Source organism: Phascolarctos cinereus, unplaced genomic scaffold (assembly GCF_003287225.1).
Source record: "Phascolarctos cinereus isolate Bilbo 61053 unplaced genomic scaffold, phaCin_HiC Scaffold_2;HRSCAF=192, whole genome shotgun sequence".
NCBI lineage: Eukaryota > Metazoa > Chordata > Mammalia > Diprotodontia > Phascolarctidae > Phascolarctos > Phascolarctos cinereus.
Window position 1 is genome coordinate 58,722,986 of NW_027555625.1, and position 16,144 is coordinate 58,739,129.

Consider the following 16,144-nt stretch of genomic DNA (forward strand, 5'->3'; position numbering starts at 1 on the left):
TGCTATACAGCAGTTTCCTGTTCTCTCTCTTTGTCTTCACCCCCAGCATAAAGTTCAGCATTTAGCCTCTTATAGAGTCATTTCTTTCATCCAGAGGAGTTCATAGATTTAAAAGCTGGAAGCTGGCCCTTAGGCATCATCTGTTCCAACTTTCTCATTTTACAGATGAGGAAACTGATACCAAACCACTTAAGAGAGGATTAGAGAACTCAGGAAGTCCTGGGTTCAGCTCCTGCCTCCAAACACTTACTAGCTGTGTGGGCAAGTCATTTGATCTATTTGGGCCCCAGTTTCCTTATTTGTAAAATGGGAATAATAATAGCACCCACCTCACAGGGTTGTTGTGAGGATCCAATGAGAAGACGTATGTAAAGCGCCATGTGAAATTGAAAATGCTGCTAAATAAATGTTAGTTGTTGTTGTTAGATAGGTACGTAAACATTTATCCCATAATGCAGTGTGCAGTGACATCCCTTTTTGCTAGGGAGAGACAAGGTCCTAGAAGACCAGATTGGAACACTCAGGAGGAGGAGGAGGGGTGTGGTGTGTGTGTGTGTGTGTGTGTGTGTGTGTATGTGTGTCTGTCTATGTCTGTGTCTGTACAAATGGGGTGATAGCATTCAGATGGGAAAAGGAGGTGACAACCTGAACAGAGCTGGAGATAGAAAGGAAGAGGTGAGAGAGGAAAGGAAGATACTGGAGGAGATCCACTTAGGGACATGGAAAGAGCATTGAATTATAATGTTCCCATTAAACTTCTACTGTAAAAATTATAATGTAGAAAATTGGACCAGGAAGGAAGCATCATTTACATGTTTTATTTCAAATATAGGTGAAGGGAATGGAGGAAGGTTGGTGTGACATGCTTGTTCTTATGAGGAAGACCAGCTTTGTGTTTGGGGCAAACTCCTTTCCTCATTGGGGTGGAGATAGATTTGTACAACTGGAGGTCTCCCCACTTCCCCTTTGCTAGACCAGCTTCCTCACCCTTCTTCCCTTTTGTTGTCTCTACTCATAGATGGGGAGAAAAGAGTTGAGTCTTCCCCAGATGCTAAGTAGGGGTGGCTGAGGGTGCCCAGCTCTGAAACACAGGAATGGCGACTCTGTTTCCTCTGTGGTTACTGTACAGGAAGAGGCTAAAGGTTGTAGGTATGAACTATGGTTCTGAGTTTCACTTGGTTAGAGTGGGCTATTCATGAGACTTCCTCAGGTCACTGGTTCACTCCACATATGGACCTTTCTGTCCTTTTATACATGGTATACAGGCTGCACCCCTGACCCTAATCATCCGCCTCAAACATGTGTGCTGGTCATTTGTCACAAGAATGGAATAGAAATGGAAGTGAAGGATGTGTTGGAGATTCATTGTGTTTCCTGGAAAAGTCATTCAAACCTCAAGCACAATTGACTACAAAGTCATTGATTTTTAAAGCTGAAAGAGACCTAGAGATGATAAGTTCAGTCTCCTTGTTTCAAAGATGGGGAATGTGAGGCCCACACAAGTTAAGTGATTTGCCCAAGGTCACACAGGTGATAAGTAGCAGTTATTCAGCCTCGGGTGCATATAATTTGTATATTTGTGGGTGTAATTTGTGTGTGTAGTTCTATCTACAAAATTATAGAATGAGTTTTTCTTTGTGCATGTATGGTATCTTTATTGCAGGATTGATGGACTTTGGAACCATAGATTTTTAAATTAAAAAACATTTATTTTCTCTCCCTCCTTTTTCCTTTTCCTTTGTTGGGGAAAGAAAAAAGAAAAAAAAACAAAACCCTTCTAACAAATGTAGAGAGTCAAGCGAAACAAGCAGAACCATGAGATAAGAGCTGGTCTAGTTGCTTCATTTTACAGATCAGGAAACTGAGGCCCTGAAAAAGGAAGTGACTAGCCCAAGGTCATATAATATAGCTCAGTGGAAGGGTTTCAGATGTACCTGTTGAGGGTTTTGTTTAAATGTTGTATGATAGCCAGAGTCCTTTGAAGAAGGAGTGTGAGTTTCGGTGGGTGGTAATCTTCTTCCTCTTTGAACAGTTGCAGGTCAAAATTAGCTTAGACTTTTCCCAGGGAAAGTGTTCTAAGGGAAGACATCCATCAGATCTGCTTGAATAGCTCTTAAGAATTTGCTTGGTGGGGCAAAAAATTATTGTTTCAGTCAGCTGAGTCTCTCTTCCATTTTGTTCAAATCAAGCCCTCTAGCTACTGACATAACATGAGTTTATATGATTTAACTTGTTTTTCTGAAATTGCATATCCTAGTAATATCAGTTTCGGAATTCCAGATTGGGACCCCCATCAACCTAAAAGAAGTTACTGATTTTATACAGCACTGAATGAAGGACAATTCTTGGAGCATTTCATCTAAATTTTACAAGTACTCATTAAGTGCCTATTATGAGGCTGGCATAGTGCCAGGGAGAAATAATTCCTGCCCTCAGTGGACTTATACTCTCCTGGGGGAGGGGAAAGTAACAGGTACACAGATAACTAGATATGAAACACACACAAAGGAGAAATACCAAGTAATTGGGGTGGGGGAGGGGAGTAGGGAATGCAAGTGGGATGATCAAGAAAAGCGAGGGGATAGCACTTGAGTTGAATCTCGAAGGCAAGGGATTTTGTGTGTGTGTGTGTGTGTGTGTGTGTGTGTGTGTGTGTGTGTGTGTGTGTATGTATGGGATGGACCATCTACTAAGGTGTGGAAGTGTTATGTTGCCTATCAGTGAAAGAAATGTCTGTAGTAATAAATGCCCAGTTCTTTGAAAATATTTATAGAATATGAAATTTCAGCATTAGAATTAGTATACCTTCAGTAATAGTAATATCTAGTGGTTTACTTGTAAATGTTTAACAAGCCACTCTTGGTGGGGGAGAGGAGTCTTTTTGTACAACATACCTTTAAATGAAATTTGTATTAGGAACATTTTCTCTATCACTTTCTTAAGTCTGGGTAATCACCAAATCGATAAATCAAGCTGACTTCTGTGGTATAAATGCTCACCCTGAAAATTAAATCATCTAATTGGCTTTGGAAATCTGTTAGGAGCTGGCTCTAGCTCATTCCTGGTTACAGCTTGCATTATGTACTAATTTGAGCTTTGCTAAGCACATGTGGCTGAAGTAGATAGAGTGCTAGCCCTGGAGTCAGGAAGATCTGAGTTCAAATGCAGCCTTAGACACCTAAAAGCTGTGTGACCCTGGGCAAGTCACTTAATCCTATTTACTTCGGTTTCCTAATCTGTATAATGAGCTGGAGAAGGAAATGACAAACCATTCCAGTATCTTTGCCAAGAAAACCCCAGATGGAGTCATGAAGAGTCAGACATGAGTGAAAAATGACTAAACAACAAGAAGGAGCATATTAAATGCATTCTCTCATTTAATCATCACAAACCTAAGAGGTAGGGATTATTATTCCCCCATTTCACAGATGAAGAAACTGAGGTTCAGAGATTTGCCCACGATCATGCAGCCAGTGAGAGTCTGAAGCAGGATTGGAACTTGGGTCCTAGTCCCCTTCACTACTCTGTGAATGACTGATACCCTTTCAGCATTTTTAGAATATTACCTGTTTTCTTCTCTCATTCAATTCAATACTGATCCGCCTATGGGGGGTGAACTGTTAGGTTGCTTAATGTGAATATAATCTAGTCACCCATTTAAAGATGTTATTTCATTGGCAAAGGAATTCTTAGGAAGAAAATTCTGTCTGCTAATGCAGGTAGACACATGTTCTGCTACTTCCTATAGTCTCAGACGGTCGCCTAGACTACTGAGAAGTTACTATTAAGAACTTTAAAAATATTATAGAATCATAAATCATAGAATGTTAGCCCTTAATAGCTCTTAGAGACATTGTCTAATACTTTTGCATTCAATTAAGTTCAATCAATAATGATTAAGTGCCTATTATCTATCTGTCTCTTACAGGCAGGGTCATAGAAAGAAGATTTGAGCTGACTTGGACTCAATTTCCTCTTCAGATACTTAGGAACTCTATGATCTTAGACAGGACTTGGAGACTCAATTTTCTCTTCTGTTAAATGGGGATGGTACTTGTACTCTCTACCTGAAAAGATTCTTAAAGTCTATGTAAACACAAGTAGTTACACAGAGCTTGATGAGAAACAAATATAAAGGAAATCTAGTAAGGAAAGTCCAGCATGTAGACTGATAACTAGAGGGCAAACTATATACTAAAAAAAAAAATGCCTGTTTAAAAATATTAACCAAATGGAGCAAAGTAATTTGCCTGAGGTCACCAAATCTTGGAGTCTGAGGATAGGAAGGGACATCAACACTCATCTAGCCCCTCCCGTACATGAAGGACTCCCCATTACAGCATACTGGTTGTCAGCTTCTGCTTGAAGACCACCAAGGATGGGGAGTCCACCACATCTCAAGGCAAGCTATTCCACTTTGGGACAGCTTTTCCTTAGCTCAAGCCTAAATTTACCTGTTTACAACTTCCCTTCATTACTCCTGGATTCTGCCCTCTGATGTCATTCAGTCATTCCACAAACATTTTCCTCCTTCACATGACCTCCCTACAAATACTTGAAAACAGTCATCAAGTCCCCTTCCTGAATCTTCTTTTCTCGGGCTAAATATGCCCAGTTTCTGCAACTGATCCTCCTATGCCACAAACTTGAGGTTAAATTGGACAGTAGACCTGGATCCTAATGGTAACTACTCGCCCTGGTCATTTTTCTTTTCCCTGACACCAGCCTACTGTTTTACTTCCCTGAATATATAAGGCAATCGCAAACCATTAACCAATCACATTGGTAATTCAGATTTATTTAAATATATTTATAAGTAAGTATACTTACATAAAGTATATAAATATTAATAATAATTATCATCATCATCATTAGACCCAGCTATAATGGGCAAAAAGAGGCATACATCAGGAACACTGAGAGATGTCTCAAATATTTTTTTTATTAGTAATTAGGATGGGGAAAAGCCCATTTGAGGGAAGATCAAAAGCAGTGAATTCTGGTGACAGACTTCTGGTCTAGGAGCCAGAGGCTTCTCTCTAGGCCTACCTACCCATGTGTTCTTGTAAAAGTTGGCCTCAATATCTTCTGCCAAATGAGGAAGTTGGACAACATTCCTTGTAAAGTCTCTCTTGGTGAATTACTTAGGACTTCTGAGTTGTTGTGATCTGCCTGTTGGTTATTTTATGGGGTTTAGAAACTAAAGTGAGACTACCTTCAAACACAACACAGAAGCTAGGGAGTATTTCTGTTAAGTATTAGAGTGAGGAAAAGAAAGTGGTTGCCAAGGAAACTACTGGAATTTTCTTTTGCTTTAGTTACACTGAATTATATGGAGGGGCATTTGTGTGTGGTTCAAGGGCTCACACACAGAGAATCTGATTCAGTTGGGGAATGTAATTAGCTGGTTAGCTAGGTGTTGGTTGCTTTTTCAAATGGTGACATTTACTTATAGCCATTGCCAGCAGTGGAATTGTGGTGACATTTGACTCTGATGGGTCCCCTCATCTGAGGCAGAATGTGACATTATCAGTTCAGTACAGCTCCAGATTGCTTGGACAGAGGTTAATTCAATTCAGCAAACATTTGCGTGCATACTTGTATACGTCCTTCAAAGAGCCAGACTTCACTGATATGGGTACTCTCTCCACGGAAGCAGATTGCAGCCTCTCCCCTTCCCTTTGTCAGATTGTTTTTGTGTTTCCCAAAGGCTGAAGGAATTCAGTAACTTGTGGCTAACCCTTTGTAATGAGCCTCTCCAAATTTAGCTAAGCTGAGAACAGACTCAAGTTCCATTGATAGCCCCAAACCAAAGCGTTACTAGCTGGCTAGGTTTTGCCAGACCTTTTGCTCTCTCTGTCTTAGCATTTCATTGTCATCTCCACAGCACTGGATGACATTGGAAGAAGGGTCTAGTGGAGTGGTCAGTTTGTTAGATGATATTTTTCTTCTTTGAAAGAGGAAGCTCATAAGGTTCCCACTGACATTCAATTTCTATCTCAATAGTAGTTATTCACCAAACTATATTTTAACTCCCATGGCAGATAGTCTACTTCAGCCAATAGTAGCTACATCTAACTCGTTACTTTTGGAGAACCTTGGTCTTGAGTTGATGCCAGGCACTTGGTGGTTACACAGTGTAGTAGACAGAGCTTGCTGGCGATTTTGGGCCCTCTTCTCTGCTCTCTCTGCACTACTTCATTTAGTGATCTCATCAGCTCCCGTGGATTTAATTATCTCTATGCCAACGATTTTCTCTGCTGACCTCCAATTTCACATCTACAACTGCTTTTCAGACATCTAGAGCTGGCTATCCGGTAGGCACCTTAAACTCAACGTGTACACAATGGAACTCATTATCTTTCCCTCTAAACCCCTTCCTGCTCCAAGCTTCCCTATTACTGTAGACATCATTGCCATCCTCTCAGTCCCCCAGGCTGAAAACTTAGGTATCATCTTGGATTCCTCACTATCTCTCACCGCCAGTACCCAAGATGTTGCCAAGGCCTGCTACTCTCACCTTTGTAACATCCCTCCTCCAACACTGGCATCACCCTGGTGCAGGCCCTCTTCATCTCACGCCTAAAGTATTGCAGTGGCTGCTGATGGGTCTGCCTGCCTCATGTTTCTTCCCGATCCAGTCCATCCCCGATTCAAGTCACCAAAAGTGATTTTCCTAAATCGAAGTCTGACTCCCATGGTTCCCTGTTGCCTCTAGGACCAAATACAAAATGCTCTGCTTGACATTCAAAGTCCTTCATAACCCAGCCCCCGCCCCAGCCCACCCCACTTTTTAGTCTCATTACACCCCACTCCCTGCCATGTACTCATCAGTCCAGTGACACTGGCCTCCTGGCTCTTCCTCAAACAAGACAAGACACTCCATCTTTTAGTTCTGGACACTTTCTCTGACCTAGAATGTTCTCACTCGTCATCTCTGCCTCCTGGCATCCCTGGCTTCCTTAAAATCCCAACTAAAATCCTGAATTCTGTAGGAATCCTCTCCTAACTCTTCTTAATTCTAATGCTTTTCCTCTGATAATTATTTCCTATTTATCCTGTCTATAGCTTATTTGAGCACAATTGTCTGCTTGTCTCCCTCCTGGAGGACAGGGACTATCTTTTGCCTCTCTTTGTATCCACAGGGCTTAACACAGTCCCTGACATATAGTAAGCCCTTAGTAAATGCTCACTGACTGACTGACTAAGGAAGGATTTGGGCTTATCTCCTGCTTCCTACACTTATTAGGCACATTAACTTTCCTAATGCAGCTCAGAACTCCTGAACTCAAGAGACCAGCCTCAGCCTTCCTGGTAGCAGGAATACAAACATTTGCCACCATATCCAGTTACATCCAGTTGACTCCAAGAGTAGTTATCTTTTTAAAAAATATTTTTAAATTTGTTTTGTTAAATATTTCTCAATTGTGTTAACATTTTTAACATTCTTTTAAAAAATGTTGAGTTCCGAATTCTCTGTTGAATTTTGAAATTGAAAAACTCTCTTGAGTTCCAAGTTTTCCAAAGCCTCTTGCCCCTCCCCTACCCCTTGAGAAGCAAGCAGCATGATATTGGTTATACATGTGAAGCAAGACTAGTTATCTTGACTACAATGCTTAGCATCCAAGAGGCAGCTGGTGGTGCAGTGAGTGGATGCAGTGCTGGCTCTGGTCTCAGATTACTTACCAGCTATGTGACTATGGGCAAGTCAATTAACCTCTCTGTTTGTTTCAGTTTGCTCATCTGTAAAATGGGGATAATAATAGCACCCACCTCTCAGTGTTGTTGTGAGGATCAAATGAGGTAATATTTGTAAAAGGCACATAGTAGATGCTGAGTAAATGCTTATTCCCTTTCCTCCATACTGATCAACTTGTTATCAGAGCTTTCCAACTACTACTCTCAATTATTTTTGGAGACTCCACTTGATGTAGGATGATCAGAGTGATTGTGTGAGATTGAGATGGATACAGCTATGGGTTCAAGGCCCCCCTTTTCTCTACTCAGTCAATATGCAGAATCAGAGTGTCTTAGAATCCTAGGATCCTAGAGTTTGGAGACTAAAGAAACTTCGGAAGACATCTAGTCCAATTCCTGTGTATTACAGACAGGAAAATTGGAACTCAAGACAGGAAGTGACTTGCTCAAGGTCACATGCTAGGGTTTTTTTTCTTACCCTTACCCCTCAGAATTACCACAAATGCAAACTGATTTTAATTCAACTTATCCATTCAACAAACATAGAGAAAAAGCTAAGATCAAGATACTATGCTAGGTATCAGGAAAACAGTAACAAGTAGCAATCCGTAACCTTCTGTCCTTCTGAAATAGCTATGTTTGGAGCCCTGACAGCAGTTGGCTTATAGTTGGGAGAAACAAGTACTATTTCTTGTCAAAGCCCATTTCATTCAATGCTTCATAGTATAATAAAATAAATGACATTCAGCATGAGACTCTTGTAACAAAAAGCAAAATGTTCAGTTGTGTTGGACTCCTCATGACCCCATCTGGGGTTTTCTTGGCAGAGACACTGGACCGGTTTGCCGTTTCCTTCTCCAGTTCTTTTTACAGATGAGGAAACTGAGGCAAACAGGGTTAAGTAACTTGCCCAGGTTCACACAGCTAGTTAGTATCTGAGGACAGATTTGAACTCACAAAAATGAGTCTTCTGATTTACAGTCCAGTGTTCTATCCACTGCTCTACCTAGCTGCTGTATTTCCTTAGGTAATTGTTCTCATCAAATTTTTAGTTAGTGTTTCTCTGTTTCCTAAAGATGACATTCGATTGTTTGGGTTTGTCCGGTTTACCACGGGGGATGCCATGAGCAAGAGAGTGAAGTTTGCCCTCATCACTTGGATCGGCGAGAACGTCAGTGGCCTGCAAAGAGCTAAGACTGGGACAGATAAGACCCTTGTGAAAGAAGTCGTACAGGTAATTCTGCCATTGACTCATGACAATAACAACAATGATGATAATAGCTGACATTTTGGCCGTACCTTATGGTTTATAAAGCACTTTACATCTAGTATTTAATTTGGTTATTATATCAGCTCTGTGAGGAAAGTAATAGGAGTAGTCTCTCTACTTTACAGAGGCAGAAACTGAGCCCCAGAGAGGTTGTTACATGCCCATGGCCACATAGCTAGTAAACAACAGAGCAGTGATTTGAACCTACATTCAGTGCTGGTTTTATTATTATGACTATATCTCAGCTGTCTGATATGCTCTCCTGTACCACAGAAAATACCCCCCTTTATTTATTCTGCAAATGTTTGAGTATCTTTGCTTGAATATCTCCAATGATTGTGAACCCACCACCTCCTGAGGAGACCTACTTTTGCTTAGCTCTGTTACTAAGTTTTTCCTAATATTGAGATGAAATTTGCCTCTTTGTAACTTTTACCCCTGAATCTCTCTCTAGGGCCAAGAATGAGTTTAATCTTTATTCCATATAATACTCCTACCCCTGTTCAATATATGATCATATATTTTCTTTTCCAGGCTAGACGTTCCAACTTTCTTCCAATCATTCTAATTGCATGATTTTAGACCCTCCTCCATCTTGGTTGTACTCCTCTTAACTATTCCAGCTTATTAATATTCTTCCTCTCTGAGCCTAATATTCTAGATGTGGTCAGACCAGAGCAGAGTACAGTGGGACTATTACTTTCCTAGTCCTGAATATTTTATGCTTCCCTTAACAAAGCCTAAGATTTCACTGGTTCTTGTGGCTGCCATATTGCATGGAATCATTGACCTTAAAATTGAATGATACCTCCAGATTTTTTTTTGCTTCCATTTGGTCTGCTTCTCTATAAGGTGAATTATCTCCATCAGGTATTGCTGACTCGTTACTCTGCTTAGTACATGGTGGTGGAATTTCCCTCTGCTTCCTGCCTCTGACTCCAGTTAGAGTCCTTACCTGAGGTGCTATCTCTTCCCCATAAGAAAAATGAGTTCTTCCACTTTTTTTTAAACTCATAACCCAGCAGCTTATGGTTCATTTATTTTAATGAAGGAGACATGCCCTTTTACATCCAGCCCTCAGACTAGGGAAGAACATTCAGCTTCTTTCTCTCCATAAGGAGAAGAATCTGTCAGTTCCCAGAGACTTGGCTATGTATAGCTTTTATCTCCAGAAACTCTCTTGCCTTAAAAGGCCAGTCTCTTTTGGAACACAGAATGGCCAGCCAGTTAAATAGAACTTACAGGATATAATCTCTCTTTGAACCCACTTCTTTCTGTTCATCAGGATCAATATCACTGTCTCAAGTCTCTATCTGACTTAGGGTTGGAAATCCTGGACACTCCCACTTAACTCCCTATGGGTATCTTGTGCTTAAATATCCATTTCCAGAAGTAAGACTATATCCAGTAAGCCATAAAAGAGCTGCATGGGTTTAATGCTCAGATCTTTTTCTGGATGAACTGTTATCTACTCGATGTCCTGTAGACATCCCAAAATAGAAGTCAAATCAACAAGCATTTATTAAGTGCTTACCATGAGCAAGTCAGGAACTCTGCTAAATGATGGAGATACATAAAAGGGCAGAAACAGCCTCTGCCCTCAGGAAGCTCAGGTTTTAAAAGAGGAGACAGCATGGGGCCAATCTCTGTACCTGCATTCCAGTTAATATCAGAGGGAAAGCTCTAGCATTGCAGCGGGGAGGAATTGGGAGAAAGCGGGGGAAGCCAGGAGGCAGAGATGAGGAGAGAGAACATTCCAGCTGTGGGAGGCAGCCAGTAAAAAGTCACAGAGTCAGGAGATGGAGTGTTTTGTGCAAAGAATAGCAAGAAGAACAATAATGCCAGATCATTGACTGTGTGAGAGGGAGTAAAGTGTAAGAAGACTAGAAACACAATTCACCATCTCCCCCGCACCTTACATCTCTAAACTCTACTCTTTTCTGAATGTCTCCATTGCTATTAAGGGTTTCCTAACATCCTTCTGCTCACTTAGTTTGCAGTTGCGTGGTCCCCAACTTCTCACTCTCACTTGCTCCACAAATCCATTTGCCAAATCTTGTTAATACTATCTCCCAATACCTCTCCTATCTATGTCTTTCTTTCCAGTCCCCATAATTTAGACCCTTATCACCTCTCATTTGCTTTATTGCAGTGGTCTTCTGATGGATCTCTCTGCCTCTAATCTCTCTCTCTCTCTTCTTCTCTCTCGCTCTTTGTCTCTCAGCAATCAGGATTAAGTGACCTGCCCAGGGTCACACAGGTAGTAAGTGTCTTGAGGCTGAATTTGAACTCAGATCCTCCTGACTCCAGGGCCAGTATTCTCTCCACTGTGCTACTAGCTGTACCTGAAGAGCCATGCTGGGCTGTCAGCTGGTTTTTGTCATTATGGTTGTTGAGTCATTTTGGCCATGTCCAGCTCTTCAGGACCCCATTTAGGGTTTTTTTGGCAAAGGTATTGGGATGGTTTGCCATTTCCTTCTCCAGACCATTTTATAGATGAGGAAGCTGAGGCAAATGGGGTGAAATGAAGCCGAGGGTCATACAGCTACTAAGTATCTGAGGCCAGATTTGAACTCAGGAAGATGAGTCTTCCTGACTTCCGGTCCAGTAATCTATCCACTGTACCATCTAGCTGCTTCTCATCTATCTTTTCCAATCCATTTTCTTTTTTTTTAAATTTTTTTTTTTAGTGAGGCAATCAGGGTTAAGTGACTTGCCCAAGGTCACACAGCTAGTACATGTCAAGTGTTTGGTCTGAGGCTGGATTTGAACTCAGGTCCTCCTGACTTCAGGGCCGGTGCTCTATCCACTGCTCCATCTAGCTACCCCTCCAATCCACACAGTTTTCAAAGTGATCTACCTAAAACTTAGTAAGTCTGATCATGTAAGTCCTCTGCTTGAAAATCTCCAGTGTCTCTCCTTTGCTTCTAGGACATAGAAGTCCTCTGTTTGCCATTTAAAGCCCTTCACGATCTGGCTCTGAGCTAGCATTTCTTGCCTTATTATACATCCCTTTAGTGTCTTCAGCTGTAAAGTGGGATAATAACAGCACCTACCTCATAGGGTTGCTGTGAGGATCAAATGAGATAGTGTTTGTAGTGTTTGCACAGTGGCTGGCACACAGTAGGGGCTCAATAAATGCTTGTTCTCTCCTCTCCTCTCTGGTCTTCCCTCCTCTATGGTTTAGCCAGTCTGGCCTTGTTGCTGGTCCTTACATGATGCATCATCTCCAATCTCTACACCTTTGCTAAAGCTGTTCTCCGTGTCTGGAAAGTACTCCATCCTCACTGCTCCCTCTAGTAATTCCTACTTTGCTTCAAAGCTAAAAGGAGCTAGAACAACCTTTAATGTATGTTCCATTGGAATGTAGACTCTTGGCAAGTGGGTATTTTTTCATTCATTGTATTTGTTTCCTGTGTTTAACACGATGCCTGGCACTTAGTAATTGCTTAATAAATACTTGCTGATTGATTGGGAAAGTTCCACTCGAACCCCACTCCCTTCTTTAGATCTTCACTAATTTCCATCCTCCCAACTGCTAACGATTGCCTCCAAAGTACCTTGCATTGACTTTGCAAATACTTTTGTGTATACATGCTGTCCCCTCCATTAGAATGTAAGTTCCTAGAGCTGTTTTATTCTTTTCCGTTGCATCCCCGGTACCTAGGACAGAGTCTGGCACACAGTAGGCATTCAATAAATGCTTATGGCTGGGTTGCCATAGCTTCCTCCATCTTGTGCTTGGGAAGTCAGCATTTGGAACTCAGATGTAATACCACGTTCAGCCTTTATGTTTCATCATCTTGGCCCTGTGTTTTTAGCCTGTCACATTCTCCTGGGATCCTGAATTCTCCAGCCAGTGTATTAACTAGCCCTCCTTGCTTTGCCTTCTGCAAATCAATGAGTAAGACCTCTCTGTCTTTTCATTCAAGGTGTTGATAAAAATGTTCAAGAGAGCAGCGGCCAGCCCAAATCCTGGGGACACTGTACTTGAGCCTGTCTCCCTAATTGATATTGAACTATTAGCGGTTGGTCTCTAGCTGTCTGACTGTTCATCTGAGTTGAGAATCCACATAGATGTGCACAGGAGAGTAGCATGAAAGGTGTTGTCAAGTCTAGAACTTGAAAGACTGTGCTAAAATCTAGGCAAACTATATCAATAGCTCTGCCATTTTACAGACAAGGAAGTAAAACTCAGAGAAGATATGACTTGCACAGCTTGTATGTGCAAAACCCAACACTGAACACCTTGTCTTTTTATTGTTATGCCAAAATTCTTTCCACGAAACATGCTTTGTATCCTCCATGGAGCCTAGAACAGGGATTGGGATGTAGATTAGACCTGTGTTTCCACCAGTAGGGGCAGTTAGGTGGTGCAGTGGATAGAGCGACAGGCCAGAAGTCGGGAAGACTGATCTTCCTGAGTTCAAATCCAGCCTTAGACACTACCTAGCTGTATAATTTTGGGCAAGTCACTTCACCCTGTTAACCTCAGTTTCCTCATCTGTAAAATGAGTTGGAGAGGAAATGGTAAACCACTCCAATGTCTTTGCCAAGAAAATCCCAAATGGGGTCACAAACAGTAGGACATGACTGAAATTGAAATGACTGAATGACTTCTTCCTCTAACAATTTCCCTTAGCACCTTTTCTGAAACTTAGTCTTAGAGAATTGACTACAGTCCTGTTAAGTGACTTACTCGGAGTCACCCAGACATAATGTTCAGGTCTTCCTGGCTTCAAGGCTGGCTCTCTATCCACTGTATGATATTGCCTTCCATAGTAGACACTCATCAAGTCACTGTCAAATAGAATTTTAAACATATGGAAGGAAATGAATTTAACATGTAAGAGTCCAAGCTCTTGTACACAGTACTAATTGTGTTCTAGGTATGATAGATACAGAAATATCCTTTGCCCTCAAAGAGCCAACTTTGTATTTGGCAAATATAACACATACACACAGACATAAATAAAAAACAATTTAAGTAGTAGAAGAATATTAACAAGCTTCTGAAATCTCTGTGTATGAGGGTGGGAGCAGAGGAATGTCAGGGAAAGCTACATGAAGAAGATGGTACTGCAGCCAAACTTTGAAGGAAGATAAAGGATCCGAAAGGTGGAAATGGAGAGGGATGGTATTTCAGGTTCATATAAATGCATGGAGATGAAATGTTCAATTTGGAGAGCAGCTAAGTTAAAGGAAATTAAAGAATGGAAAGGTAAGTTGGAGCCAGGTTGTGATGAAGAGTTTATATTTTATCCTAAAGGTAATAGGAAGCCACTGAAAAAGCAGGAGAGAGATAGTCAATTTAAGGAAGATCACTTAGGAGCTCTTCCTTAAAACTATTTTTGGCGGCTTTGTTGAATGCTAGAAGGGAGAGATTAGAAACAGGAAGACCAATAATTAGGTGGCTCTGGGGTAAATGAAGAAGGAAGGTCTAAGCCAGAGTGGTGGCTGTATGAATTGAGACAAAGATGAACACAAGAGACTTTACAGAGGTAAAGGCACACTAGGATTTGCCGCCTGCAAATGATGGAGAGGAAAATCTTAGGATGATTCCCAGGTTCTGAAGCTCTGTGACTGGGAAGTTAGATGAGGGGTAGCCATCAATAGAAACTTACACTGTACCTCTAATTATGAAAGCTTGATTTATGTGGATTTTCCTGATTGAAATGAGTTTGGGTTGGAATAGATGATCTCTCAGCCTTGTTTCACCTCTTAAAATAGTTTTTTAAAAGATCAGAAGTTTGTCCTACTAGAAATGTGATATCTGTGTGGCAATTGACTTGGTAAAGCTATTTTTAGAATCTGCTTATCAGCTATGCCAAAACAATGAGCCATCACCTTATGCGTAAAATAATTTTATATTATTGTTGACCCAGCAGTCTTATTACTGGACATTTGCCCCAAAGGAAGCCAAAGACAGATAAGCCTCATATACACTAAAATATTCATAGCAGCACCTTTTTTTGTGGTGGCAAAGACTGAAAATAAAATGATGTCCATCCGTTGGGGAACTGACTGAACAACATGTATGATATAAATATAGTGGACTTTTCTTGTTGTTGGAGAACCATGACATCAGGAAAGTTGTGCCATACTTGCAAGTGAATTGGATTTAAGTGAAGGAGGGCTGTGCAAAGTCACCAGTCTCAGTTTCTCCTCCAGAGCCATCTGGGTCCAGTGGCAAGATATAGATCAGGTCCCCCATCTTATTGTAGTGTAAGAAATGACGAGTAGGGAAAGCAGAGTGTAAAGAATGCCAGATTTGGACTTGGGTTAGAATCTCGGCTCTGCCACTGGAGCTGGGATTCCAGGATTCTGTCCTCAGGTGAATAGATGAAGCAACAATTATTTCTTCATGACCTCAGGAAAGTATTTTCTCTGGGTCTCAGTTCCCTCAGCTGTAAAATCAGGAAGTTGGGTTAGATGACCTATAAAGTCCCTTCTAGTTCTAAATCTCTTGGGGCAGCTGGGTGGCGCACCTCAATCTAGAGTCAAGAAGATTTGAGTTCAAATCCAGCCTCAGACACTTACTAGCTGTGTGACCCTGCACTCAGTTTCCTCATCTGCAAAATAGCTGGAGAAGGAAATGGCAAGCCACTCCAGTATCTTTGCCAAGAAAACCCCAAATGGGGTCACAGAGAGTCCGATGTGACTGAAGAAGCAGCAGCAGCTCTAAATCTCTGATTCTGAGACTTGTGTGAATGGATTCAGAGAGACACGGATCCAGAAGAATACATACAATGGCTCCAGTAGTGTAAACAAAAGTCTAACTAATTGTAACGACTAATTTTAGTCTTAAATAACAGGTACTGAATGCTCTATAAACCTGAAGAACATCTCTATGTCAGTTGGTTTTGCTTAACAGTTTTTCTCTGCTAGAAGGGAGGTTTCATCAAAGAGTCAGGGTTGGCGGGAAGCTACTTCCAGAGATGACTAATGTAATAAAAAAAAATAGCATCGTACATGAAGCTGTTGAAGGGATAAAACTGTCTAAAAGCCCATTAAGATGACAGTTAACTTGCAGGCTTGTCATAAATTCCCCTCAGATCTGTTAGAGAGCTCAGAGTCAAGACTGTGTGTGTTTGTGTGTGTGTGTGTGTGTGTGTGCGTATACGTTGTCATTTCAGTTGTGTCTGATTCTTCTTGGCAAAGATACTGGAGTGGTTT

The 16,144-nt window shown here is 41.2% G+C and overlaps 1 protein-coding gene across 1 annotated transcript in view; it reads left to right on the forward strand.

The window, feature by feature from the left end:
- COTL1 (coactosin like F-actin binding protein 1) overlaps positions 1 to 16,144 on the forward strand; it is a 62,849-nt gene that overhangs the window by 18,674 nt on the left and 28,031 nt on the right. Inside the window, exon 3 of the mRNA XM_020989254.2 lies at positions 8,775 to 8,932. Coding sequence (XP_020844913.1) covers positions 8,775 to 8,932 — 158 coding nt within the window. The remainder of the gene's footprint in view (positions 1 to 8,774; positions 8,933 to 16,144) is intronic.